At 40.3% G+C, this 27,302-nt stretch overlaps 1 protein-coding gene across 1 annotated transcript in view; it reads left to right on the forward strand.

Annotated features, from left to right (window-relative positions):
* The window catches only part of disc1 (DISC1 scaffold protein), a 61,169-nt gene extending 34,274 nt beyond the window's left edge, over positions 1-26,895 (forward strand). The window contains exons 7-9 of the mRNA XM_060854943.1: positions 2,469-2,724; positions 13,023-13,058; positions 26,731-26,895. Of these exons, the coding sequence (XP_060710926.1) occupies positions 2,469-2,724; positions 13,023-13,058; positions 26,731-26,862 (424 nt within the window). The 3' untranslated portion in view covers positions 26,863-26,895. The remainder of the gene's footprint in view (positions 1-2,468; positions 2,725-13,022; positions 13,059-26,730) is intronic.
* Positions 26,896-27,302: the final 407 nt, after the last annotated feature.

The raw sequence follows: 27,302 nt of genomic DNA on the forward strand, positions 1-27,302 counted from the left end.
AAATTTGAGCACCAGATGAAGCTAACTCTTTCATAATCCTGCTATGCAGTTGCAACATGGGTGGTGTTTGCTACTAACAGGATGCTGCTGTCAAGCTATAAAAATATAATCTACCTATTACACAAATGAGTAATATGGTATATGAATTTCAGTGCCAGTGTGACATATGTAGGACATACATTTCAAAGGTTGACAGAATGCATCAAACAGCACATCCCTTTGGCTGTTTGCAACAAAGCAGGACATAACCGTACCCAACCAAACACTCTTGCAAAACTTTAAGGTGAAGTCTTGTTTTAAGGATACAAAGTTCTCTGCTGAAGTGAATACAACCTGAGGAGATTAGTGTTTAATTTTATTTTGGTGAAGGAAGCTTCTATGTCGTAAGCTTCAGGTAAATCCCTGACCGAGGAGAGGGAAAATGCACATAAACTGTCTTTCGATTTATAAAGCACTGTTGAGAAATTGAAATGATAGCTGTAAAAATATGCACTTATACATATTAAGTATAGTCTTTGCTATCTAGTACATTACTTTCATGTATATTGAGTTTTACGAAACATTTGACTTTGCACTTTTAAATATAACTTATCATTGTACTGTTCCTACTTTCTTTCTCCACTGTGAAAATGCAAGTTGAAAAATGTTTTTCCTTTAAATTATGAACATTTCAGGAATTATATTTAGCATTATTGGCTGTCTCGTTCCAATCTGCAGCCAACCTTTGATGTGACAATACCATATATGAAAGCATTAACATTAGATTATGATAGGAAATGTCATATTCCTTGAAAGAAAGGAAATACCAAATATTTCATTAACAAAATGGAACATGTATGATAAATGATCACTTCGCATTATACAATTCCTCTTAACACAGCAGCACAGTGGTTAGCACTGCTCCCTCACAGCGCTAGGGCACCTGGGTTCAATTCCAGCCTTGGCCGACTGTCTGTGTGGAGTTTGCACATTCTCCCAGTGTCTGTGTAGGTTTCGTCCAGGTGCTCTGGTTTCCTTCCACAGTCCGAACTATGTGCTGGTTAGGTGAATTGGCTATGCTAAAAAAACAAAATTGCCCCCTCGTATTCAGGAAAGTGCACATTAGCTGGGTTAGCCAGGGTTAAAACCCCAGGCTGGGTTATGGGGATGGAGTGGGGGATATGTATGGGTGGGATGCTCTTTAGAGGTCCGTGCAGACTCAATAGGTCAAATGGCCTCTTTCTCCATTGTAGGAATTTTAAAATTAGAGCCAGAATTTTTAGGAGTGAAGGTAGGGAAACACTTCTGCATGCAAAAGGTGAGAGAAGTTTGGAAAATCCTTCATTAAAGGCAGTTGATGCTAGGTCTGTTATGACTTTTAATTCTAAGAAATGTTATTAAGGGAAGTAGGGAAAAGGCAGGTATGTGGAATCGAGTCATGGTCTCATTGAATGATGAAATAAGTTTGTGGAGCTCAATCGCCTACTTCTATTTTTGTGTTACTGTGCTTACGGACACAAATCATACTGAGTTATTGCTTAAATTATGTTCTTGATACCCACGATTTAATAGAAAAGAATTGGATCATCTAATTTAAATAAACTAATTATGAATAGGAGGAGATTTATTTGAAGTTCTAAGAAATTTTATTATGATAGCAAAAAATGAGCTTGGAACCTCTCAATTCTTACCAAAACAATCACAAACTTAAAAATATTTTGTATTAGTTTGCTTTTGAAACTATTTCTTAATGTAAGTAAATTTCACTTATGCAATGTAAGTAAAATTCCGTCGCAGCTCTAAAAGTTTTTTTTGCGTTAAGTATTCTCAAATTAAGTAATGACATTTTATGAATGTTTAAAATGAGCTAAAACATTTGAAGACAGTATTGAAGAAGTTAATCTTTGCTTTCAGATCAAAATTGCCTCTAAGTTAGTTGCTGTTTGAATGCTATTGCTGTATAGAAAATGACTGGCTTCTTTACTGATACAGAAATTCACTTCATGCATTGTACATTGCTTATTTCAGAGATATTTAATATGTACTATATGATTATAAACTTTACTTTCATAAAACAGTCATCATAATCTATGTCCATGCATAAGCATTTCCACTCCCAGTTATTTTGCCTCGTTCTTTTTTGATGCAATATTTAAACTGGGTTGATAGAATAGATTAGAAATTTATTGTCATGCGTACTTTTACATGAAAAATAGTGAAAAGTTTTATAAGTCGCCCCACCACAGAGCCTATATTGATGACAGAAGTCATAAATAATAATTAAAAAAAAGTAAAATTAAGACAAAGTTCATCACAGTGCGATAATAGAGTATTAAGAATACAATTGTAGTTTTTATGTGATCAAATATATAATCATATACTTGGAATAACAATCTGAAGAATATCATTCTGAATTTCAGAAAAATCATTCGTTGTATAACCAACAGCTTTTTCAAGGTATGTCTAACTTTCATTGGCTCTTGTTTCAGTTGTGGAAATCAGCTACTTGAGAAAATATGGGAAGCAGACTTCGAGGCCTGTCAACTCTTTTTCAAAAGTCTACAGCTACAAGAGGCAAATTTCTGTGGCCCTGAAAGGCAAGAGTTTCAACCAAATGAAGACAGCAATGCCGTTGAAGATGCATGCATAGAGGTTAAAGACAAAGATGACTCTACCTTTCTAAGTAAAGATTGGTGTGTGATACAGTGTTCTGTTCCTGATCAAAAAGAAACTGATTTGTCAAAGGTAACCATTGTAATTATGTTACTGATATTTTTTGACACTGGTTATGAATGCAGTGAGTGCCATTATTAGTTTCCAAAATAGCTAAAAATATTTTTGTGAAATTTCCATTTTCAAACACATCAATTCATTTATTATCAATTCATTAAAAACAGAAAACTAATTTTAAAATTTTTGTGGTGGTGAATATGTGGAAATAGGATCATTTTCTATGTAAGTACAATTGCTTCTTGTTTTAACAAAAATTTAGTTGCATTTATCTCGATTACAGCTTCCATTAAACTTCCTTTCATAAGTATAATTTTACTATTTCAGTAAGCTTTCCATTAAGAAAGTCCATTAAAAGTTAAACAATTCTCATGTGAGAAATGGGATAATACAGCCATGTGAAGAATCCATAATGGAAGAGGACTGTCAAGATGCAAAATGAACCAAGACATTTGACTGAGCTGTCAGTTTAGCTTTATGCTACACAATTCTTTGAACAAACATTCTGATTTTCTCTAATTGAATTAAAGGCATCTATATTATGTATAAGCAGACAGAATCAACAACACAAGGTGATGAAAAGATGTGAGAATTACAACATACTGTTGGAAAAGCGAATGGAAAAATCTCCGTAATTAAAGATTGAAAGATGCAAGTCCACACCTGAGGCAAAGAAAAAAATCTAAAAATTCAACTGCTCAAACCAAAACCCAGAGCAAAATCTCAGGGATATGTAGTTAATGGAATAGTTTCTTTATCCTTTCAAGGGATTCTGATGTCACTGGCTAGGACCGTATTTATTTCTTCCCCTAAAGGACATTCATGAACCAGAAAGATTTTATGACAACTGACAGTGGTTACATGGTTGCCATTAGGCGTGCTTTCAAAAAAGAATCCACGTTTTTATTTAATTTATCACCACGCATGGTGGGATTCATACACATGTCCTAAGATTAATTGTCTGGGGTCCTGGATTACTAGTCCAGTGAAATTACCACTGTGTCACCACCACCTGCAATTTAGCAATTGATGCTATTTGGATATATAATCTTCAACTCAGAGGGAAATTATGTCAGGAATTCAGGAATGTTTAAATGGAAACTTCCAACATAGGTGTAACAAGAATACATTATCATGTATTATTATTCATAGGTGTGTGTTTTGGGAAGCAGAAATTTTGGAAAATATAAAGATTAAAACAGAGAGAACAAAAAAAGTTTATCTTGCTCTGCTACTCACTCATGTTGCGACGAGTTCTTGATTTAGTCTACATAGAGTCATATAGATGTATAACATGGAAACAGACCCTTCGGTCCAACCTGTCCATGCCGACCTGACATCCCAACCCAATCTGGTCCCACTTGCCAGTTCCTGTCCCAGATCCCTCCAAACCCTTCCTATTTATATACCCATCCAAATGTCTTTTAAATGTTGCAATTGTACCAGCCTCCACCACATCCTCTGGCAGCTCATTCCATACACGTACCGCCCTCTGCGTGAAAAAGTTGCCCCTTGCATCTCTTTTATATCCCCTCTCACCCTAAACCTATGCCCTCTAGTTCTGGACTCCCTGACCCCAGGGAAAAGACTTTGTCTATTTATCCTATCCATGCCTGTCGTAATTTTGTAAACCTTTATAAGGTCACCCCTCGGCCTCCGACGCTCCAGGTAAAACAGCCCCAGCCTGTTCAGCCTCTCGTTGTAGCTTAGATCCTCCAACCCTGGCAACATCCTTGTAAATCGTTTCTGAACCCTTTCAAGTTTCACAACATCTTTGTGATAGGAAGGAGACCAGAATTGCACGCAATATTCCAACAGTGGCCTAACCAATGTCCTGTACAGCCGCAACATGACCTCCCAACTCCTGTACTCAGTACTCTGACCAGTAAAGGAAAGCATACCAAACGCCGCCTTCACTATCCTATCTACCTGTAATTCCACTTTCAGGGAGCTATGAACCTGCACTCCAAGGTCTCTTTGTTCAGCAACGCTCCCTAGGATCTTACCATTAAGTGTATAAGTCCTGCTAAGATTTGCTTTCCTAAAATGCAGCACCTCACATTTATCTGAATTAAACTCTATCTGCCACTTCTCAGCCCATTGGCATATTCACAATAAAAACGTTACGCTATTTTATAAGGGATATAAATGGTAATAGTTGTCTTGATAGTCTTGACCTTGCATCTAAAATGTCTATTTTCAGAATAATTTGCAAGTGTTGTATTCTCTCAAGTTTTCATTGAACCATATGAAGTAATTGAACATATTTACAGTATACTAAAGACAAAGTCACTTTAAATAATAATTCTTTTAAGTTTAGAAGGCTAGCATTAGCAGAAATCAAATTGATATGCTTGTATGTTTTCAACCTGCTAAGTTAGCAATACTAAACACTACTGGATGCTTCTGGAATATGTAAACTAGAGCTTGTCATTACTGTTATGCTAAGATTGGTTGTGTGCTATGTTTGACAACAGTTGTTCCTCTTCAGTCTACTGACTTAACTAATAGCTTTCCTCATATGAAATACCATTGCATATTAATTTTGCATTTACATTCTGCATGGACATCAGAAACTTTGTAACTCAATCTAATTTTGACTTTCTTTTCAATATATTTAGTGGTTTGTGATAAATACCTGAAGCTTACTTTTTAATTTCCTGACCTCTTTCTGTGCTCTGCATGCTGTGCGGTTCTCCCTTTCTATCCCTCTGAAGGAAAGGCTGACCTTCCCAGTAACCTACTAGATTCCAAGTCAGTGAAGGTGAGAAACAGCAAAAGGTATGCTACTGCCACCTGGTATTTCTGTAATTTCAGTTAGGTGCTATGTCAAGCTTTGCAATAGACATTGAATGTAATATTCCTCATATATGAAAATATTTTTGTTTTACTTTATACATTGTCAGGAAAATATCTGTGATTCTGCAACATAATCAAAGACCCCTCCCACTTTTGTTATAATCTCTTCCAACCTCTTCCATCGGGCAAAAGATATAAAAGCTTAATCACATGTTCCAACAGATTCAAGAACAGCTTCTTCTGTACCATTACCAGATTTCTGAGTGGACCTCGCAAATTTTAAATTTAATGTTTGGTCTCACTTTTTGTGCACCTTCTCTGCAGTTGTAACATTGTATTCTTTGTTCCGTTCTATTACCCTAATGCACTTTCTATGGTATGGTCTGCTTGTACTGCATGCCAAACAAAATTTTTGACTCTACCTAGGTACGTGTGACAGTAATAAACCAAATCAAATCAAGTTACTTCCATTGATTAAAAAACATGCTTGAAGGGAACAGAATCTGAGATGGCATAGCCTTCTTGAAGCCTCTTGAAGTAAGGCTTGCTTTTGGTGTGACTCACTGCTAAGAGCGCAAGATCAAAGAGTTACACTTCATAGGATACAATATATGTAATGTATACCAATGCATTTTTGCATGTTGCTATGTAAATATAATTTAAATTATAGCTGCAGTGTGTTCTAACAACTGTTACAAAGTACAAATACTCTTTTAATTAAAAATAAATGTTTTGAATTTCCAACCTAAATAAGTTTCATATAATTTAATAGTTCAATCTGTTTTTTGTCAGTTATTTATTATATACTTCAATTAGTTCTCTCATCCTTCAAATATAGGCCTAAACTGTTCATTCTCTCCTCATGAGACAAGCCAGATAATATTCCAATATTCAAAAAAATCCCTGAATTCTGGAAAAACTCCAGTGGATGTAAAAATGCTAATGTAACACCCTTATTCAAAAAGGGAGAGAGACAGAGAGTTGAAAACTTTAAACCAGTTAGGTTAACATTTGTCATAGGGAAATTATTGGAATCCATTCTTAAGGAGGTGGTAACAGGAAATTTGGAAAGTCAAAAGGCAATCCATCAGAGTCAGCATGATTTTATGAAGGGCAAACTGTGTTTGACTAATTTGCTACATTTCTTTAAAAATGTAACAAGCAAAGTAGATGGAGTTTCAGAAGGCATTTGATAAGGTGCTACACAAAGGGTTAATATACAAGGTAAATCACATGGGGTTATGGATGATATATTGGCTTGGATAGAGGATTAGTTAGGCAAAGAAATCAAAGTCAGGATAAGTGGTCTTTTTGTGGTTGGTGAGCTGTAACTAGTGGGATGCCATAGGGTTCTGAAAATGTGTGACAGCTAAATTTAAGGATGACACTAAAGTAGGTGGGCATGTAAATTACAATGAAAAAATTTGGAATTTTCAAACCCATTTGGTTAAGTTAGGTAAATGGGCCAACATTTGGCAAGTGGGGTTTAATATGAGTAATTGGGAAGTTATCCATTTTAGGCAGAAGAATAAAAAGGCAATTTATTATCTAAATGGAGAGCAACTTCAAAGTGCTTTGGTGCAGAGGGATCTGGGTATCCTTATGCATGAATTGTAGAAAGCTAGTAAGCAGGTATAGCAGGTGATGAGGAAGACAAATGGGATTTTCACATTTATTGCTAAAGAAATGTAGTATAAAAGTAGGGAAATGTTGCTAATGCATTTGTGAGTCTGCATGTGAAGTACTGAATACAGTTTGGTTCCCTGACTGAAGGAAGGATGTAATTGCATTGGAGGCAGTTCAGAGATTAATTCCAGAAGGCTTGAAAGCCATGTTTTATGAGGAGAATTTGAGCAGTTTAGGCCTATACTCACTAAAGTTTAGGAAGATGGAGAGGCTATCAAAGATGTTAAAGGGGATTGACAAAATAGATGTAGAGCGGATTTTTCCTCTTGTGGGCAACATAGAATGTGAATTCATTAGTTTTAGGCTAAGGGGTGGCAGTTTTGGAACAAGTGAGGGGGAATTACTCCTCTGAAAGGGTTATAAATCAATGGAATTCACCAGAGTGTGATGGATGCAGGGACACTGAATAAATTTAAGGAGGGGAAAGACAGATTTTTAATTTGTAATTGGTTAAAGGATTACAAATGGGCAGGAAAGTGGAGTTGACGCTGAGATGAAATCAGCCATGAGCGTAGTAAATGACAGAGCAGGCTTGGAGGGTTTAATTGCCTACTCGTACATCTAGCTCTAGTGTCCCAATGTTCTGGGGTATGATATTATAAGGATGAAAATATATTTTAAAAGATATAAATAAACTACAAACTACAGTTCATTACAGTTTTAACTAGTTAAGTCTATCAATAAGAATTATACTGTATCATATAATTACATTTCTTTAATTCATTGAGGGGTTTGGACTTCACTTGCTCATATAGCAAGATTTCCCATCCCTCATTGCTCTTGAGCAGGTGGTGTTGAGCTGTCTTCTTAAACCACTGCAGTCCATTTGATGCAGGTGCATTCACAATCTGTTAGGCAGGAAGTTCCAAGATTTTGAACCAACAATTGTGAAGGAACAGCAATATCTTTGCAAGTCAGGATGGTGAGTGCCTTGGATAGGAACATGTAGGTGCTAGTGTTCCTATATAAATGGCAGATGGAGTTCAATCTGGATAAATGCAAGGCATTGGCCTTTGGTACAACAAAGAAGGGTAGAGTCCTGGATAGGATTGTAGAACAGAGGGAAAAAGAGGTGCAAGTACATATTTCTTTTGAATACATCACATACAGATAGGGTGGTTAAAAAGGCATATGGCATGCTTGCCTTCATTGCTCATTCCTTTGAGTATAGGAGTTAGGAAGTCATGTTGAGTTGTACAGGACATTGGTGAAGCTTCTTCTGGAATACCGCGTCCAGTTCTGGTCACCCAGTTATAGGAGGGATATTTTCCAGCTGGAAAGTGTTCAGAAGAGATTTACCAGGATGTTGCCAGGCATTGAAGGTTTAAGTTATAAAGAAAGGCTGGAACGTAGGAGGTTGAGAGGTAGTCTTATAGAGATTTATAAAATAATGACGGGTAAAGATAGTTAATGGTGGTTGTCTTTTCCCTGCGATGGGGGATTTCAAGACTAGGGACCATGTGTTTAAGGTCAGAGACAAGAGATTTAAATAAGATGAGGCAAATGTTTTACACAGTGGGTGGTTCACATGTGAAATAAATTTCCAGAGAAAATGATGGATGTGGTTAAAATTACATCATTTAAAAGATATTTGGATGTATACATGAATAGGAATGGTTTGGAGGGATATGGATAGGGAATAGGCAAGTGGGACTAGTTTAGTTTGGGATTATGTTCATAGTGGGCTGGTTGGACCAAAAGGTCTGTTTCTGCACTCTATGTGCTGCCCTTGTCCTTCCAGATTGTCATGGTCATGGGTTTGGAAGGTGTTGTCGAATGAACTTTGGTGAATTTCTAAAGAATGATTATTAGATGGTGCCATTGTGCAGCAATGGTTAAGGGAGTGAAGTTTGTGGATGTAGTGTCATTGAGGCAGCTGTACTATCCTGGATTGTGCCAAACTTTCTGAATGTTGTTGGAGCTGCATTTACCAAGTGTTAAGTATTCCACCATACTGTTGACTTGTGTCTTATAGATTGTGAACAAGCTTTGAGGATAAGGAGGTGTATTAGTCCCTGTAAGATTTGTAGCCTTTGACTTGCTCTTTTAGCCATCATATTTATAAGGCTCGCCCAGTTCCCTTTCTAGTCAAAGGTAACCATCAGGAGGTCAATAATAGGGGAGTCAGCAATGGAAATGTTATTGAATGTCAAGGAGCAAAAATGTTTGGAACTTTCTGTTCTGAAGAAGTCATACTGGATTCAAAGCTTTAATTCTGTTTTTTTTCTTTCTGTCTTTCTTTCTCTCTCTCTCTCTCTCTTTCTCTCTCTTTTTTTCTCTCTCTCTTTCTCTCTCTCTCTCTCTCTCTCTCTCTGTGCTTCCAGACCTACTGAGTTTCTCCAGCACTTTAATTTTTAGGTATCTCTGGAGCTAATCCTGGTCTGCCGTCCTGCATTCTTCATTCAATGAGGATTGATTCCCTAACTTGTTTATAATAGTAGAATTGAAAAGTGCGTCGCTGGAAAAGCACAGCCGGTCAGGCAACATCCGAGGAGCAGAAGAGTCAACATTTCGGGCATAAGCCCTTCACGTCGGCTCTCCCGCTCCTTAGATGCTGCCTGACCTGATGTGCTTTTCTAGAGCCATACTTTTCAACTCTGATTCTCCAGCATCTGCAATCCTCATTCTCTCCTGTAATGGTAGAATGGTGGATATACTGGGACATGAGGTTGTAGATTGTGTTGGAGTACAGTTCTGCTGATGATGATTGCCTGTAGAATGCTCATGGATCTTCAGTCCTAAGTTACTAGATTTGCTCAAGGTTTTTTTCCCCCCCTTTTGTTGGTTCCTTCACCACCTGCCACAAATCTACTCAGAAACTATGTCCTTTAGGATTCAACCAGCTCAGTCAGCAGTGGTGCTGCAAAGCTGCTCTCGGTGATGGACTTTGAAGACCCTCGTTCAGAGTACATTCTGAGCCCTTGCCACTCACATTGTGATTGTGTCTGGGACATAGTCATAGTCACAGAATCATACTTTAGTGTCAGGCTGTTGCTTTTCTCGTCAATGAGACAGCTGTCCCTGTTTTGGTCCCTGGACCAAGATGATGGGAGGTACATGCAGAGTCAAAAGGGCTATGTTTGCTGTTGTAGTTTCTGTGTCTGATTTCTTCCTTTGAGAATTATTTTAATGGTTTAATACAACAAGGGGCTTGCTAGGCCATTTCAGAGAGTAGTAAAAGTCAACCACTAGGGTCTAGAGTCAAACATTGGCCAGACCAGGTAAGGACGAGATGGTGAGATTTAAACTTTGGTCCCAGAGTATTACCTCGGTCTCAGGATTACTATTTGAGCAATAATATCAAAATGCCATCACCGCCTTTAAGGAATGAATGATCGATGGTTGCTTTAACACAAGTTATATAATTTTACCTTTTTTCTAAGGAAGCTATGTACATTTTTGTTTCTTAATAAAGTTTTTTGGTAAATTTTAAATGGAAGGCACATCTTTCAAAAGCAGACTATTGTGTATTGTTGTGTCTAACGTCGCCAGCCATACAGGGAGTGAAATTGGACTTTATAATGCAAAATGTCTCACATACAATAAGATAATGTGAATCAGGTAGGACATTAACTGGATTGCAGATTCATTGTTGTTCACATTGTGCTTCTGTTCAAAACCCCTTTCGTGTAAACAGAATATACTAGTTTAATATATTTAGCAAGCAAGTTGGGAGTCTCTGAACTGGAAGACAGATACGTGATTTCAAAATGAAGCATGTTTAATTCAGTGACAAATTCAGAGATGTTTCAGAAGGTCTTAAACCATAATTCTGGATTTGTTTATTATTTATTAATTGTCTGATTTTCTGAGTACAGCTTTTTGATAATCTGAGTCTCCACTATAAGTTTGCCCTGACTATAGTATTGCAAAGTACAAATTTCTGTTTGCCTTTCCTCTCATATAAAGATTATCCTCCTTTCATATGAGGAGAGGAGAAAGATACCCATTACTGTAAATTAAACTGGCTGATCATATAAACACTAGGGCTACAAGAGCATGTCAGAGGTTAGGAATTTAGTTGTGTGTAACTTCCCTCCTGTCTCCCCATTATTTGCCTGCTATCTTTTAAGATATAAATGTGGCACACTTTTCACTTGCCTGAATGAAAGGAGTTCCAACAACATACAAGAAACGTGACACAAATCAAAGCAGCTGTCTAGATTAGCATTCCATTCACCATTCATTACTTCTACCATCAGTATATAGTGACAAAAATGTACAACACCTACAAGATTCACTGAAACGACTCACCAAGGCTCCTTCAACAGCACCAGCCAAACTGGTGATCTCTACCAACTGAAAGGCAAGGGCAACAGATACGTGGGAATACCACATTTCCCTTCCAACCACACACCGTTCTGACCTGGAACTATATTAGTGTTGCTTACCTGTCTCTGGGTGAAGCAGTGCAGCACTTCAGAAAGCAGCTCATCACCACCTTCTTGAGGGCAATTAAGATGGGCAGTAAATACTGATCTCGCAGCAGCGGCTATAGTCTGACTTATTTTTCAAAAATGTTGGATTTTATCATGATGACGTTGAATGTAACCATTACAAATGACTGATGTCATTTTTTTCTGTCCAAACAATAAAGCAATGTTTACTAAACTTGATTTTAGAAATGTGGCCCTTTTAAATAACTTATTTCATGCTTCTAAAATCTGGAACTTTAAATGCCCATTACGTTCATGGCTATCTTTCATTGTCCTCCATTATGTTCCTGCGGATGATACAGGATGCTACTTATGCTAACGGGGTTGGAATAACCATCCCAATTGTATTATTTGTATTAATTGTGCTATGTTCAGTAAGTTTTATTATCTTATTGTCTCATTATAGAAAAGATAGTATAAAGCTTTTGTGTTCTCCTAATGCCTTTTAGAAGGCATTATTCATCATGAGATTTAGCATTAAATGACACTGGTATTTTTTCTTGTGGTAAGTATATAGTAGGATCTTGCATTTTATATTCATGCCTGAAACCTTCACAACCAACTAATATTTTTGCCACTTGTAGATAAATCTTTATGGTATTTGCTGTTGCAGTTACTGTTTACATAGCTATATAGATAAACTACATCCTTCCCTGGCAAATGACTTTTCACTTTGATTTGATATCTTGTTTCTAATTATTATAACTGATGTGTGCTTTTTAGATTGACTTGGAGGTGCTGGTGTTGGACTGGGATGGACAAAGTTTTAAAAATCACACAACTCCTGGTTATAGTCCAAAAGGTTTATTTGGAAGTACTAGCTTTGGGACCACCACTCCTTCTTCAGGTGGTTGTGGAGAATAAGATCGTGATCACAGAATTTGTAGCCAAAGGAGTCCCGTGTCATGGAGATGTGATACATTAAACAACATTAGATTAAATCTTGCATATTTTAGAATGGGATATGTTGGTGACTGTTCTTTGACATATAAATCCCAGAACTACTTTTAAATTACATTCTCAAAATAGCTCAGCTTTTCTAACAATAGGTGTGAAATCTGCCTGTGTCCCAATGTTGAGTCAGACTGACAAGCACTTTGCATAGTTTTACATGGATTCATGCAGGTTTTGAGCAAAACAAAATGTAATTTTAATAAAAGAATAAATATCACATCTCCATGAAACTGGACTTCTGTGGCTAGAAATTCTGTGATCATGATCTTATTCTCTACAACCACCTGATGAAGGAGCAGCACTCTGAAAGCTAGTGCTTCCAAATAAACCTGTTGGACTATAACCTAGTGTTGTGATTTTTAGCTTTTTGGATTATAATTGATGTAAAATTTTTGCACAGTTTTACAAATTTAACAATCTCTTCTATTCATTTCATAGGTGTCAACTTTTAGTATTAAAGACACACAGTCAGAGGTGAGTGTTTTAAAGTTAATTATGGTGCTGAAGCTAGCAGTGTGTCAGGGCTATTTGCTTTCTCCATTCTTCTCTTCCTCCCCCCAGGATCATGTCCAGATCCATGCAGGTAATGGCTGCACCCTCTGAATGGTTAGGAAGCGGAGGAAGTAGACCACCACAAACATCGAGGCTACTGAAATACTTTCCCCTTTCTCAGTCAAACATTGCCTTGATGTCATGGGCAGTCACCCTTGAGGTCAAATCTTCTGCCCACATTAAGATCAAGGTTATGATCAAGTCAGGAGTTGAACACCCATGGCAGAACTCAAACTGAGTTTGTGATCAGGTTATCGCTAACAGTATGCGGCTTTATAACACTGTCGATTATATTGACAGGGAGAGTAAACTCTTGGAATGGAAACTGGAGCATTTGGGTTGTTGTTTATATGTATGCAAGGCATACTGGTAAACTTTTCCACACCGTTGGATAGATGACAGTATTGCAGCCATATTAGAACAGTTTGACTAAGGATGTGTCCAATTCAGTCTTCAGTACCATTCACAGTATGTTGTCAGGGTCCACAGCCTTTGTGTTAATTAAAGAGAATTAGATAAATCTATAAAAGTCAGTTTGATTAATCTAATAGAATTCTTTTTTTGATGAAAAACAAGGAATGTCGATGAAAGGACTGTTGTCTGTATGGTTTTTAAGATAACATTTGTAAAATACTGCGTAAATGATTGATTACCAAAATTGAGGGTCTTGGTAGAGTCAGTGTCATTGACGATAGAAAAATTGACTTGAGGATAGAATACAGTCAGGCATGCTACATGATTGCTTCTTCAGCCTGGTTCACTGCTTTCTGGCATGTATAAGTGACTTGGATATTGAAATAATTGATGAAATTTCAATATTTGCCCATGATACCAAAGTTGTACGGCAGCAGACAGTGCAAGTAGTTCTGATCGACTCAATGAGACTTAGGAAGCCAGCAGAGTGAGGGGACAATGATGGCAAAGGGTGAAGTGGAGTTATAGACAGTAGTCTAAAAAGGTAAACAGAGGAACTCCAATTAAAAATATGTTAGTGTTTGTAAAGTAATGCACACGCAGTGAGTATTTTATTTTGAATGAGCTGGAACAATTAAGCATTGGGAGGATCTAGTCAGAGTGGTGATTACTGAGCCACAGCCACAAAAAAAATCAGGAAATTCAACAAATGGAGAAAATGGATCAGCTGTCCTTAATGTGTATAAAATAATAGCATAGTAAAGGATGCAGTGAACGGCAAGATAAAAATAAAAATAAAACCCACATGGATAGAGATAAAATATAATAAAGGTCCGTCGCACATTAATAGATGTAGCTTATAGACCACTTATTAGTGGAAGGGAGCTGAAGGAAAAAGTATGCAGAGAAAATCTGGAGTAAAAAATGAGGTCTGCAGATGCTGGAGATCACAGCTGAAAATGTGTTGCTGGTCAAAGCACAGCAGGCCAGGCAGCATCTCAGGAATAGAGAATTCGACGTTTCGAGCATAAGCCCTTCATCAGGAATGAGAGAGAGTAGCCAAGCAGGCTAAGATAAAAGGTAGGGAGGAGGGACTTGGGGGAGGGGCGATGGAGGTGGGATAGGTGGAAGGAGGTCAAGGTGAGGGTGATAGGCCGGAGTGGGGTGGGGGCGGAGAGGTCAGGAAGAAGATTGCAGGTTAGGAGGGCGGTGCTGAGTTGAGGGAACCGACTGAGACAAGGTGGGGGGAGGGGAAATGAGGAAACTGGAGAAATCTGAATTCATACCTTGTGGTTGGAGAGTTCCCAGGCGGAAGATGAGGCGCTCCTCCTCCAGCCGTCGTGTTGTTATGTTCTGCCGGTGGAGGAGTCCAAGGACCTGCATGTCCTCGGTGGAGTGGGAGGGAGAGTTAAAGTGTTGAGCCACGGGGTGGTTGGGTTGGTTGGTCTGGGCGTCCCTGAGGTGTTCTCTGAAGCGTTCCGCAAGTAAGCGGCCTGTCTCACCAATATAGAGGAGGCCACATCGGGTGCAGCGGATGCAATAGATGATGTGTGTGGAGGTACAGGTGAACTTGTGGCGGATATGGAAGGATCCCTTGGGGCCTTGGAGGGAAGTGAGTGTGGAGGTGTGGGCGCAAGTTTTACATTTCCTGCGGTTGCAGGGGGAAGGTGCCGGGGGTGGAGGTTGGGTTGGTGGGGGGTGTGGATCTGACAAGGGAGTCACGAAGGGAGTGGTCCTTGCGGAACGCTGATAGGGGAGGGGAGGGAAATATATCCTTGGTGGTGGGGTCCGTTTAGAGGTGGCGGAAATGACGGCGGATGATACGTTGTATGCGGAGGTTGGTGGGGTGGTAGGTGAGAACCAGTGGGGTTCTGTCTTGGTGGCGGTTGGAGGAGCGGGGCTCAAGGGAGGAGGAGCGGGAAGTGGAGGAGATGCGGTGGAGGGCATCGTCGTTCACGTCTGGGGGGAATCTGCGGTCCTTGAAGAAGGAGGCCCTCTGGGCTGTGCGGTGTTGGAACTGGTCCTCCTGGGAGCAGATGCGGCGGAGACGAAGGAATTGGGAATATGGGATGGCGTTTTTGCAGGGGGCAGGGTGGGAGGAGGTGTAGTCCAGGTAGCTGTGGGAGTCAGTCGGTTTATAATAGATGTCTGTGTTGAGTCGGTCGCCAGGCATCCAGTCCCTGTACACCTCCATCCCCCATCACGAAGGACTCAAAGCCCTCTGCTTCTTCCTTTCCCACCGCACCAACCAGTACCCATCCACTGACACCCTCCTTCGACTGACTGAACTGGTCCTCACCCTGAATAACTTCTCTTTTAAATCCTCCCACTTCCTCCAAACTAAAGGAGTTGCCATGGGCACCCGCATGGGCCCCAGCTATGCCTGCCTCTTCGTAGGATATGTGGAACAGTCCATCTTCCGCAACTACACTGGCACCACCCCCCACCTTTTCCTCCGCTACATCGATGACTGTATCGGCACTGCCTCGTGCTCCCACGAGGAGGTTGAACAGTTCATCAACTTTACTAACACCTTCCATCCCGACCTCAAATTCACCTGGACTGTCTCAGACTCCTCCCTCCCCTTCCTAGACCTTTCCATCTCTATCTCGGGCGACCGACTCAACACAGACATCTATTATAAACCGACTGACTCCCACAGCTACCTGGACTACACCTCCTCCCACCCTGCCCCCTGCAAAAACGCCATCCCATATTCCCAATTCCTTCGTCTCCGCCGCATCTGCTCCCAGGAGGACCAGTTCCAACACCGCACAGCCCAGATGGCCTCCTTCTTCAAGGACCGCAGATTCCCCCCAGACGTGATCGACGATGCCCTCCACCGCATCTCCTCCACTTCCCGCTCCTCCGCCCTTGAGCCCCGCTCCTCCAACCGCCACCAAGACAGAACCCCACTGGTTCTCACCTACCACCCCACCAACCTCCGCATACAACGTATCATCCGCTGTCATTTCCGCCACCTCCAAACGGACCCTACCACCAAGGATATATTTCCCTCCCCTCCCCTATCAGCATTCCGCAAGGACCACTCCCTTCGTGACTCCCTTGTCAGATCCACACCACCCACCAACCCAACCTCCACCCCCGGCACCTTCCCCCTGCAACCGCAGGAAATGTAAAACTTGCGCCCACACCTCCACACTCACTTCCCTCCAAGGCCCCAAGGGATCCTTCCATATCCGCCACAAGTTCACCTGTACCTCCACACACATCATCTATTGCATCCGCTGCACCCGATGTGGCCTCCTCTATATTGGTGAGACAGGCCGCTTACGTGCGGAACGCTTCAGAGAACACCTCAGGGATGCCCAGACCAACCAACCCAACCACCCCGTGGCTCAACACTTTAACTCTCCCTCCCACTCCACCGAGGACATGCAGGTCCTTGGACTCCTCCACCGGCAGAACATAACAACACGACAGCTAGAGGAGGAGCGCCTCATCTTCCGCCTGGGAACCCTCCAACCACAAGGTATGAATTCAGATTTCTCCAGTTTCCTCATTTCCCCTCCCCCCACCTTGTCTCAGTCGGTTCCCTCAACTCAGCACCGCCCTCCTAACCTGCAATCTTCTTCCTGACCTCTCCGCCCCCACCCCACTCCGGCCTATCACCCTCACCTTGACCTCCTTCCACCTATCCCACCTCCATCGCCCCTCCCCCAAGTCCCTCCTCCCTACCTTTTATCTTAGCCTGCTTGGCTACTCTCTCTCATTCCTGATGAAGGGCTTATGCTCGAAACGTCGAATTCTCTATTCCTGAGATGCTGCCTGGCCTGCTGTGCTTTGACCAGCAACACATTTTCAGAGAAAATCTGGAATTGAGTAAAACCAGAGAGGAATAATCATGGAAGATTTCAACTGTGCTGATACTAATTGGACAGAAGGTATAGTTAAAGAGGGGATGAGAATAGAGTTCTTGCAGTGTATATACAACTCTCTTTAACCCTATCTGCAAAAAGTTCAACAAGGGATGATGTATTATTGGGTCCGATAGTGAGAAATGAACCAAAACTGATAAGGAAAAATGGAAGTAGTGGAATGTCTAGGAAATAGTGACCATAATATAATTTGCTTCAAGATTATGGTAGAGAAGGATTAAGCATGATTGAAATTTAAAGATTAGAAAGAAGGTAGATATAGCTGTTTTGGCTAAATGGATCAAGTGATATGGAGAGAGGGCAGGTTTTAGGGTATTGAGCTTAATCAGTCATGATCACGTTGATTGGCAGAGCAGTCTTGAATAGTGAAATAGCCGCCTTCTCCTGTTTTATACTTACCTATGTTTCTAAAAACTGATTTTTATGGACTGAGAATAGAATTTGGGAAAAGAAAATAGGTAACTGTATGCAAAGAATGATGTAAAACTGACAATAAACAGTGGCAAATGAATTTTAATGTGGGCAACTGTGAGCTCATGCACATCAAACCTAAAGAAGTGCAGGTTTTAGATGATGAAAAGCTAGTAACAGTGATGATCCAAAGAGACTTGGATATTTCTGCCACTGGCATCATACGTAAAATCCAGCTGTGCACCATTTCAATCGCTGCCAGCCACAGCTAACCCTCAACATACATGTACTAGGAGGGAAACTAGAGAGAACATTGTCTAAGGGCACATAGGTGGCATGGATGGCACTTCATTAGAAATATAGGCTTACAGTAATCCAAGATGGAGGACAGGAAAAATTTCTGGTTGTAACAGGTGCTCATTTTTTTGAGGTATTTTAGGTGTTGGAAGTGATTTCCTCAAATTTCAGGAGCAGCAGTTACTGTTTTATATGCTGTTGCATTGTTTTGGAACTTTGGAGAAAAAATAAAGTCAAAATAACAGCACTTTTAAAAGGGAAAAGAACAGACAAAGGAAGCACATGGTGAGGCCAGTGCAGGAGAGAGAGAGAGATACAAACCCACATTGCTAACTGTCAGAGTTAGCAGTTACTGCCTTTACTGCCTTCATGTGTCGCTGAACATCAGAGTGCATCTGGGAAAATTTTAAAAAAGTGAAATTCACAACTGATCTTGGAGGAACCCCTCTGGGAGAGGTTACAGCACAGAAGCAGATAAGTGGATTTTAAAAGTGGCCTTAAAATAAGTCTGTAGTAGTGAGTAGAGTGGGTTCTTTCTTGATTATATTGTTATTGAGCTTTGTCTCTTGATTAAATTTAAAGTATAAGCCATAACTATTAATTTATCCTGGAGCAGTTTTTTTATAGAGGAATAAGACAGTGCTATGTTCTGGGTGTGTAGATTGAAAGAGGCAAAAATGGCCCTGAGTAGAGTGATACGCTCCTGTTGTCAGTCGTGGGAGTTTAGGGAGAGTTTACGGGTTACTGAGGATTATATCTGCAACAAATGCCATTGGTTGCAAATCCTATCCGATCGAATGGATCAGTTGGAGAGGCAGTTAGAGGCAATAAGGAATTTACAAGAGCAAGGGGATGTGATGTTTGGCAGTTATAGGAAGGGAGAAGTCTCAGATAAAGTCACATAGATGGGTTAACTCCAGGAAAGGTAAGAGAGATAGCTAGTAGTGCAGCAGTTTTCTGTGGCTGTCCCCATTTCAAACAAGTATGCTGTTTAGGAAAATGTAGAGGTGATGGATTCTCAGGGAACGTAGCATGAACAGCCAAGTTTCTGGTATTGAGACTGGCTCTAATGTAATGAGAGGTACATCACGTTCCAAGCGATCGATTGTGTTAGGGTACTCTAGTCCGAAGTGCAGACAGATGTTTCTGTGGCCAGCAGCGAAAAATCAGAATGGTGTGTTGCTTCCCTGGTGTCAAGATCAAGGATGTCTCAGAGAGGGTGCAGAATATTCTGAAGGTGGAGAGGGGCCCAGCAGGAGGTCATTGGAACCAATGACGTAGGAACCAACACATTGGAACCAACGACATAGATTAGATTTAGATTAGATTACTTACAGTGTGGAAACAGGCCCTTTGGACCAACAAGTCCACACCGACCCACCGAAGCGTATACCACCCAGACCCATACCCCTACATTTACCCCTTCACCTAACACTACGGGCAATTTAGCATGGCCAATTCACCTAACCTGCTCATTTTTGGATTGTGGGAGGAAACCGGAGCACCCGGAGGAAACCCATGCAGACACTGGGAGAATGTGCAAACTCCACACAGAGTGTCGCCAGAGGCGGTAATTGAACCTGGGTCTCTGGCGCTATGATGCGGCAATGCTAACCACTGTGGAAGATATAGAATGTAGGGAAATAGATGGTGACATCTTAAAAATGTTCAGATTACAGAGGAGGAAGTGCTGGATATCCTGAAACGCATAAAAGTGGATAACTCCCCAGGACCTGATTAAGTGTACCCAAGAACTCTGTGGGAAGCTAGGGAAGTGATTACTGGGCCTCTTTCTAAGATATTTGTCTCATCGATAGTCACAGGTGAGGTGCCGGAAGACTGGAGGTCGGCTAATATGGTGCCATTGTTTAAGAAAGGTGGTAAGGACAAGCCAGGGAAGTGTAGACCAGTCAGCCTGACGTCAGTAGTGTGCAAGTTGTTCGGAGGGACAGGATGTACATGTATTTGGAAAGGCAAGGACTGATTAGGGATAGTCAACATGGCTTTGTGCGTGGGAAATCATGTCTCACAAACTTGATTGAGTTTTTTGAAGAAGATTGATGAGGGCAGAGCGGTAGATGTGTTCTTGCTGGACTTCAGTAAGGTGTTTGACAAGGTTTCCTATGGGAGACTGATTAGCAAGGTTAGATATTACAGAATACAGGGAGAACTAGCCATTTGGATGCAGAACTGGCTCAAAGGTAGAAGACAGAGGGTGGTGGAGGAGAGTTGTTTTTCAGACTGCAGGCCTGTGGCTAGTGGAGTGCCACAAGGATCGGTGCTGGGTCCACTACTTTTCTTCATTTATGTAAATGATTTGGATGTGAGCAAAAGAAGTGTGGTTAGTAAGTTTGAGGATTTGAGCTATATGGAGAGGTTGAATAGGCTGGGGCTGTTTTCCCTGGAGGCTGAGGGGTGACCTTATATAGATTTATAAAATCATGGGGGGCACGGATAGGATAAATAGACAAAACCTTTTGCCTGGGGTGGGAGAAGTCCAGAACTAGAGGACATAGGTTTAAAGTGAGAGGGGAAAGATATAAAAGAGACCTAAGGGGTAACTTTTTCACTCGGAGGGTGGTACGTGTATGAAATGATTTGCCAGAGGAAGTGGTGAAGGCTAGTACAATCGCAACATTTAAAAGACATCTGGATGGGTATATGAATGGGAAAGGTTTGGTGAGATATGGACCAGTAATTGGCAGGTGGGAATAGATTGGGTTGGGATATCTGGTCGGCATGGACGAGTTGGACCGAAGGGTCTGTTTCTGTGCTGTACATCTCTATGACTCTCATGGATGTATTGCTACTATCTTCTACCCTGCCCTCAATGTTTCGGCTGGAGATATATTTGAGATTTGCAGTAATTGACCCACAAATGCATTATAACAGATGCTAGTTTGTTTGTTTTGTATGAACCCTGCCTGTGATGATACATGTCAGATTGAGCAGGTGGCGGTTTGCATTTGTGGCAGGCTTCTTACAGATGCAAAGTGTTAACTACACACGTACAACCCTGCACATTGATGTGGTGACCAAGAGGGAAGCTGTTGGTCTCATAAATTCGAAATTGCAAGTTTGATTCCTGCTAGTGTCAGCAGCACATTCATTTAGGGGCCCTCTTGTAGGGCAGTGATAGTGTCCCTACCCCGAAACCAGAAGATCCGGGTTCAAGTCCCACCTGATCTAGAGGTGTTAGTAACATCCCTGAACAGGTTGATTAGAAAAAAATAGGGTAACGACATGCACACACATTGGACCTCCTGTGGTGCAGTGGTAATGACAATACCCCAGGACCAGGAGGTCTGGATTCAAGTCCCACTTGCTCCAGAAGTGTATAATTACATTTCTGAACTGGTTGATTAGAAAAATAGACTAAATAAAAAAGAAAACATGTCCAATGTTCAAGTTCCACCTGCTCTAGATGTGTGTAATAACACCTCTGAATAGCTTAATAGAAAAATAGGTTAAATAAAGAAAAAAAAATACACATTCAAGTCCCACCTGCTGCAAAGGTGTGTCATAACATTTCTGAAGATGTTGATTAGAAAAATAGGATTAATGAAGAAAGAAATAACATGCCATTCAAGTCCCACCTGCTGCGGAGTTGAGTAATAGCACTTCATCTGATGAAAGAGTAGCACTCCTGACAGCTTGTGATTTCAGATAAACCTGTTGGACTATAACTAGGTGTCATGTGACTTCTGACTTTGTCCACCCCAGTCCAACACTGGCACATCCACATCATAACATTTCTCTCCAGGTTGATCAGAAAAGTAGGTGAAAATAAAAAAAACCATGCACCCCCCTATATCAACAAGAAATATGTCTTAAACCACAAGGACGTCCTGTCCATATTACAGCAACCACAACATGATATTTCTGAAACTCTTATGTGGAGGGTAAACCTTTAATTCAGCTACTTATTAAGAAATCTCAAACAAATCAAGTACTGAAACAATGATTTAAACGTTACAGCATGGAACACCCAAAATAAAACCCCTGAATCTATAAGTAAGCAAGTTAAGCCTCACAACACAACTTAGCTATTAACTGATTAATGGTGGAATTTAGCTACAATTCTAACCAACAGTATCTGCCTTTGGATATGTCCAAGGTTCAATTCTTGTGCAGTGTTGTTCTTCGAAGTTTTGTTAAAGATCCTGGAGTTGAATTCTTATACAGTTTTCTCTCTTTTAAGTTTGTGGTGTGACATTATCAATGATTTAATAGATTCTTTCCTCCCAACACAGATTATACTTCTGGAGACCCCAAATCTGTGCCTTGCCTTCTTATCAAAAGTAGCTCCCCTGTTCCATGTTATATTCAGCTTTAACTGTATGTTTGAAAGCAAAAACATAGATTTGCCTGCAATTAATCCCGTTAGGACGTTCCTTCTGCAGGCAATTTTAATTGTCCATTTTATCATGAGGCAGTAGGTCATTAAGCAGTGTTATCTCCTCTCTCCCAGGAAAGTACTTATTTATGTTGCTTTGACCCCTTCCCAAGGATGGTTAATTAGCATGTTGCATTTAATTCCTTTATAACAGTTTCTCCTTCTCCCTTTCATCTCAAGAAACAATTTATTCCAGAAAGTGTGTTTGCTAATTCTTTCGATCTTTGAGGTTATTGCAGTTCTGAAGTTTACGTGGTCACACTTAGGATTCTAAGGGCGCCTCCATGATTCTGTGATAGTGTAAGTTCTTTTGACAGCACATATCATCATGATAGACTCCTTGTAGTTCAAGCTGTAAACTGTTTCATCTCCTGTTAAAAACCACACAACACCAGGTTATAGTCCAACATGTTTAATTGGAAGCACACTAGCTTTCAGAGCGACGCTCCTTCAGGTGATTGTGGAGGGCTCGATCGTAACACAGAATTTATAGCAAAAATTCGCAGTGTGATGTAACTGAAATTATACATTGAAAAATTGATTGTCTGTTAAGCCTTTCATCTGTTAGAATACAGTGGTAGTTTCACTTCTTTCATGTGTAAATCACAAAACCCTTTTTAAAGTTGCATTCTCGGGTTAGCTGCTAACAATGGTGATAGCTAGACAATAAGTTGAAGGTGTTAGTCCCCCTGTGTTCTCTGTCTGTGGCCTGATGTTTAGATTGATTCTAATCTAATAAGTGAGATAATTGTTTTACATAAATTCCAAATCATTCATCTCCGTGGTGGTCTTATGACTGAAGAGTCCTCTGTGAGGTCATCATGCATGGCTTTAGCTGTGCCATTTCTGTCCTTCTGCTGGGGACATTGGAATTTGATGATTTGGTGGATGGTCCTCGAAACTTGCTGATTTGAATTTCAGTGCTTGCTTGAATTTGGCTTTGTTCACTCTAGTATTTTCCCAAGACAAGTTTGTAAGGCTCTTTTTAGGATCATTATATCATTTATAGTGACCAACTTGGTGTCATTTGCCTTAAGCTAACAAGAAAAGTTTTTTTTTAAAACTGGCGAGCAACGACATACAAAAAAAAAGCATTCCAGAAAACACCTTTTGCAGACTAGAAAGGTCACAACTATGTTTTCATCGCACAAGCATAAAGTTGGATTTTAGCCAGGCACTTAATACTCTTCTTTACTGCATCTTTCATCCAAATTTCAGATTTAAATTCAACATTGTCGCAGGGTTCATTCCAATTTCAACCCATAGTTCCCTAATTAATTCCACATTAATTTGCGAGGAATGTAGTACCTCAGTGACTTCACGCTTCTTGGCTCCCACATGATTGGGAATTTCTTTGAATGATGTCAAAATGTGCTCTCCACTTTGAGTCCCCTTCTCCCTATCCTTGAAAACTCACTTTCTCCCTCCCCTCCTCCCTCCTCTTGCAGCCTTCCCTTTGCCCCTCCACTCTTAGTCTCTCCTCTGCACTTGTCATTGCCACCTTGCCTTGTCACTCCCCCTCTTCTTGCAGCCCTCTTCACCACCAACTTTTACAGCCCTCCTGTCCCCAGCCCTTGTAGTCCTAATCACTGATGCAGCCCTTTGCAACCCTTCTTCCCCCCCCCCCCCATCCCCAGCCAGATGCAGCCTCACTCTCCCCACCCTTTAGAGACGGTCTTTCTCTTAACTTGCTCTGTCTCTGTCTCTCTCTCTCTCTCTCTCTCTCACACATACACTCTGTCTTGTTCTTCTCTCATTCCCTCAGCATTTATAGTTTGTCCCTGACTCTATAAATTATTCACCTCCAGTCATGGGTACTTCCCTGCAAAGAGTAGGGCCTATTAGCGACCATGGGGCAATCTGTGTATAAAGCCAGAGAACATAAGTAGAGTGTTAATGAGTACTCCGCATCTGCCTTTACTAAGGGGTAAGAAGGATGCAAAAATTGAATTAGGGAAGATGGCCTGTGAACTTCTTGAGCAGTTTGATATAAGAAGTGAGGCGATATTAGAAATTTTGGATTTAAAAGTAGACAAATCCCCGGGTGCGGATGTGTTGTCTCCCAGACGCCTGTGGGAAAGAAGTGAGGAAATTCCAAGAGTTCTGACCCAAATTTTTAAATCACCTCTGGCCACATAGGAGGTGCCAGAGGATTGGAGGACAGCTAATGTGGTTCCACTTTACAAGAAGGGTGGTAGAGGTAGACTTGAGAACTAAAGACCAGTCAGTCCAATTATCGATGGCAGAGAAACTATTGGAGAATATAGTGAAGGAGGAGAGGCAAGGTTTGATCAGAGATAGTCAGCATGGCTTTGTTGGAGGTCATGCCAAACAAATTTTCACCCAGGGAATGATGGGAGTCTGAACTGCACTGCCTGATGTTGGGGAGGGGGGAGTAGATGCAGGAAACCTAACAAATTTTAAAAGGGCATTGGGTAGTTTTGCAGAAGAGGGACCCCAGGGGTTCAGGTACATAATTCTTTGAAGTTTGCGTCACACATAGACAAGGTGGTTAAAAAGGCATTTGGTATGTTTGCTTTCATCAATCATCAGTCCTTTGAGTATAGGAGTTGGGACGTTAAGGTTGTACAGGACATTGTTGAGGCCTCTTCTGGAATAGTGTGTCCAGTTCTGGTCATACAATTATAGGAAGGATATGATTAAGCTGAAGAGGGTTCAGAAGAGATTTACCAAGCTATTGCTGGGTATGAAAGATTTGAGTTATAAAGAAAGATTGGCAAAGTGGGACATTTTTAACTGGACCATAAGAGGTTGAGAGGTGACCTTAAAGAAGTTTGTAAAATGAGGAGGATAGATAAAGTTAATGGAAGTTTTCTTTTCCCTAGGATAGGGGACTTCAAGACCAACGGGCACATTTTTAAGGTGAAAAGAGAGAGATTTAAAAAAGACATGAAAGGCAGTTTTTTTGCACAAAGGGTAATTCACATGGGAAATGAACTTTGTGAGGAAGTATTGGATGTAGATACAATTACAATGTTTAAAAGACATTTGGACACGTCCATGAAAATGCAAGGTGTGAATGGACGTGGGCCAGGAGCAGGCAGGTGGGACTAGTTTAGTTCGGGATCATGTTCGGCATGGATTGTTTGGACCAAAGAATCTATTTCCACGCTGTATGACTCAAGAATATGTATTTGGATGAGCACTTGAAATGAAGTGGGCCTAATGTAGGAAAGTGGGACTAATGTAGGTAGTAGTATATTTGAGTTTGAATGATTATGGAGGCTTTTTTTTTCTTGCATTATTTAACAGACACATTGGAACTTTTTTTTTCAATAAGGCATTTCTTGGAAATTGCATAGTTCCACACAATTGTTGGCCCTGGTTGCTTCAACTCACTTCAGAGAAGCATCTGACTTTAAGATTGGACTTTATAAAAAGTACTGCAGATTTTTCTTTCATTCACAGGATGAGGGCATTGCTGGCCAGGCAGCATTTATTGCCCAAAGGGTAGTAAAGAATCGACCATGTTGCTTGCTGGAAATCTGAAATTAAAACAGAAAGTGCTGGAGGAAATCAGCAGATCTGGCATTTGTGGAGAGAGAATTAGTTATGTTTCAAGTTCAGCTGCCAGACCTGCTGAATTTCTTCAGCATGTTTTGGGTTTAGAATTTTATGAATGCTGTGTTTAAACAGAATTTTGCGGATTTGAAGGTGTTTTTGAGTTTTGGTTTAGGAAATTGTGAGAAAGGAGTTGAAATATAGACTGGAAATAATACAGACTTCTTCCAAAGTTGGAATACTTATAAGGGCCTGATTTGTAGCTGAAGAGGCTGCTTAGGGAGAGCCACTAATAAATAAATGAATTTGCTGATCTAATTTTGCATTATCACTTGCTAAGTCATTCATATGTTTTGGCACATTGTTACCTTGAATTTACTACTTAAAATAGCATTAATGATTATATACAGGACAATTAATTCCTACATTTTAACTGATGCTAATTAGATTGTACATGTTGTCAACCTGAATTACTTCTGTAAGCTTATCGATTGTATCAAAATTCAGCAGTTTAACCAAAATCGGTACACAACATTCAGAATTATGATGTTAAAATTACTTGGAGACATGTAATTGGGACTGTTTTGATAAAGGATGAAAATGTACTCCTACTTTGACACAATTGACATAAATATGTATTTTTGTGTTTTTATAGATTACATACAAAAGTTCTGCAGTGGACATAGGAGTACAGTGTGAAACAATTAGTCACAAACTGGTGTATTTGGAAGACCAACTGCAAATGGCAATTAACAATCATGACAAGAGTCTTACTCATATCCTTTAACTTAAAATTTAGAAACTGAAATTAGTTTTGCTGCAAGCGCATATCAGTCTTTCAAGAGATATTTGTGCAAAATTTCAAAATCTTTCATTGTGATAAGCAGCCTTAAAATAATCCTGCACATTTTATGGAGATTTATTCACTTCGAAGTAGAATAAAATGGAATAAATGTTGAGAGGTTTGAAAGCTAGTAAACACTTCAGAAGAAGAATTGTTATTATTATTATTTTAAATGATCATTTTAATCCAAGGTGGAGGACTGGAAGATTTTCTGGCTTAACAGGCTGTTCCTTTTTTTTTAGGTATTTTAGGAATTGGAGGTGATTTCCTCAAATTCCAGGAGCAGCAATTACTGTTTTATATGTTGTTGCATTGTTTTTGAACTTTGGAGAAAAAAAAAGTCAAAACAACTGCACTCTTAAACTGGAGAGGAACAGATAAAG

Source organism: Hemiscyllium ocellatum, chromosome 3, assembly GCF_020745735.1.
Source record: "Hemiscyllium ocellatum isolate sHemOce1 chromosome 3, sHemOce1.pat.X.cur, whole genome shotgun sequence".
In the NCBI taxonomy this organism is placed as follows: Eukaryota; Metazoa; Chordata; class Chondrichthyes; order Orectolobiformes; family Hemiscylliidae; genus Hemiscyllium; species Hemiscyllium ocellatum.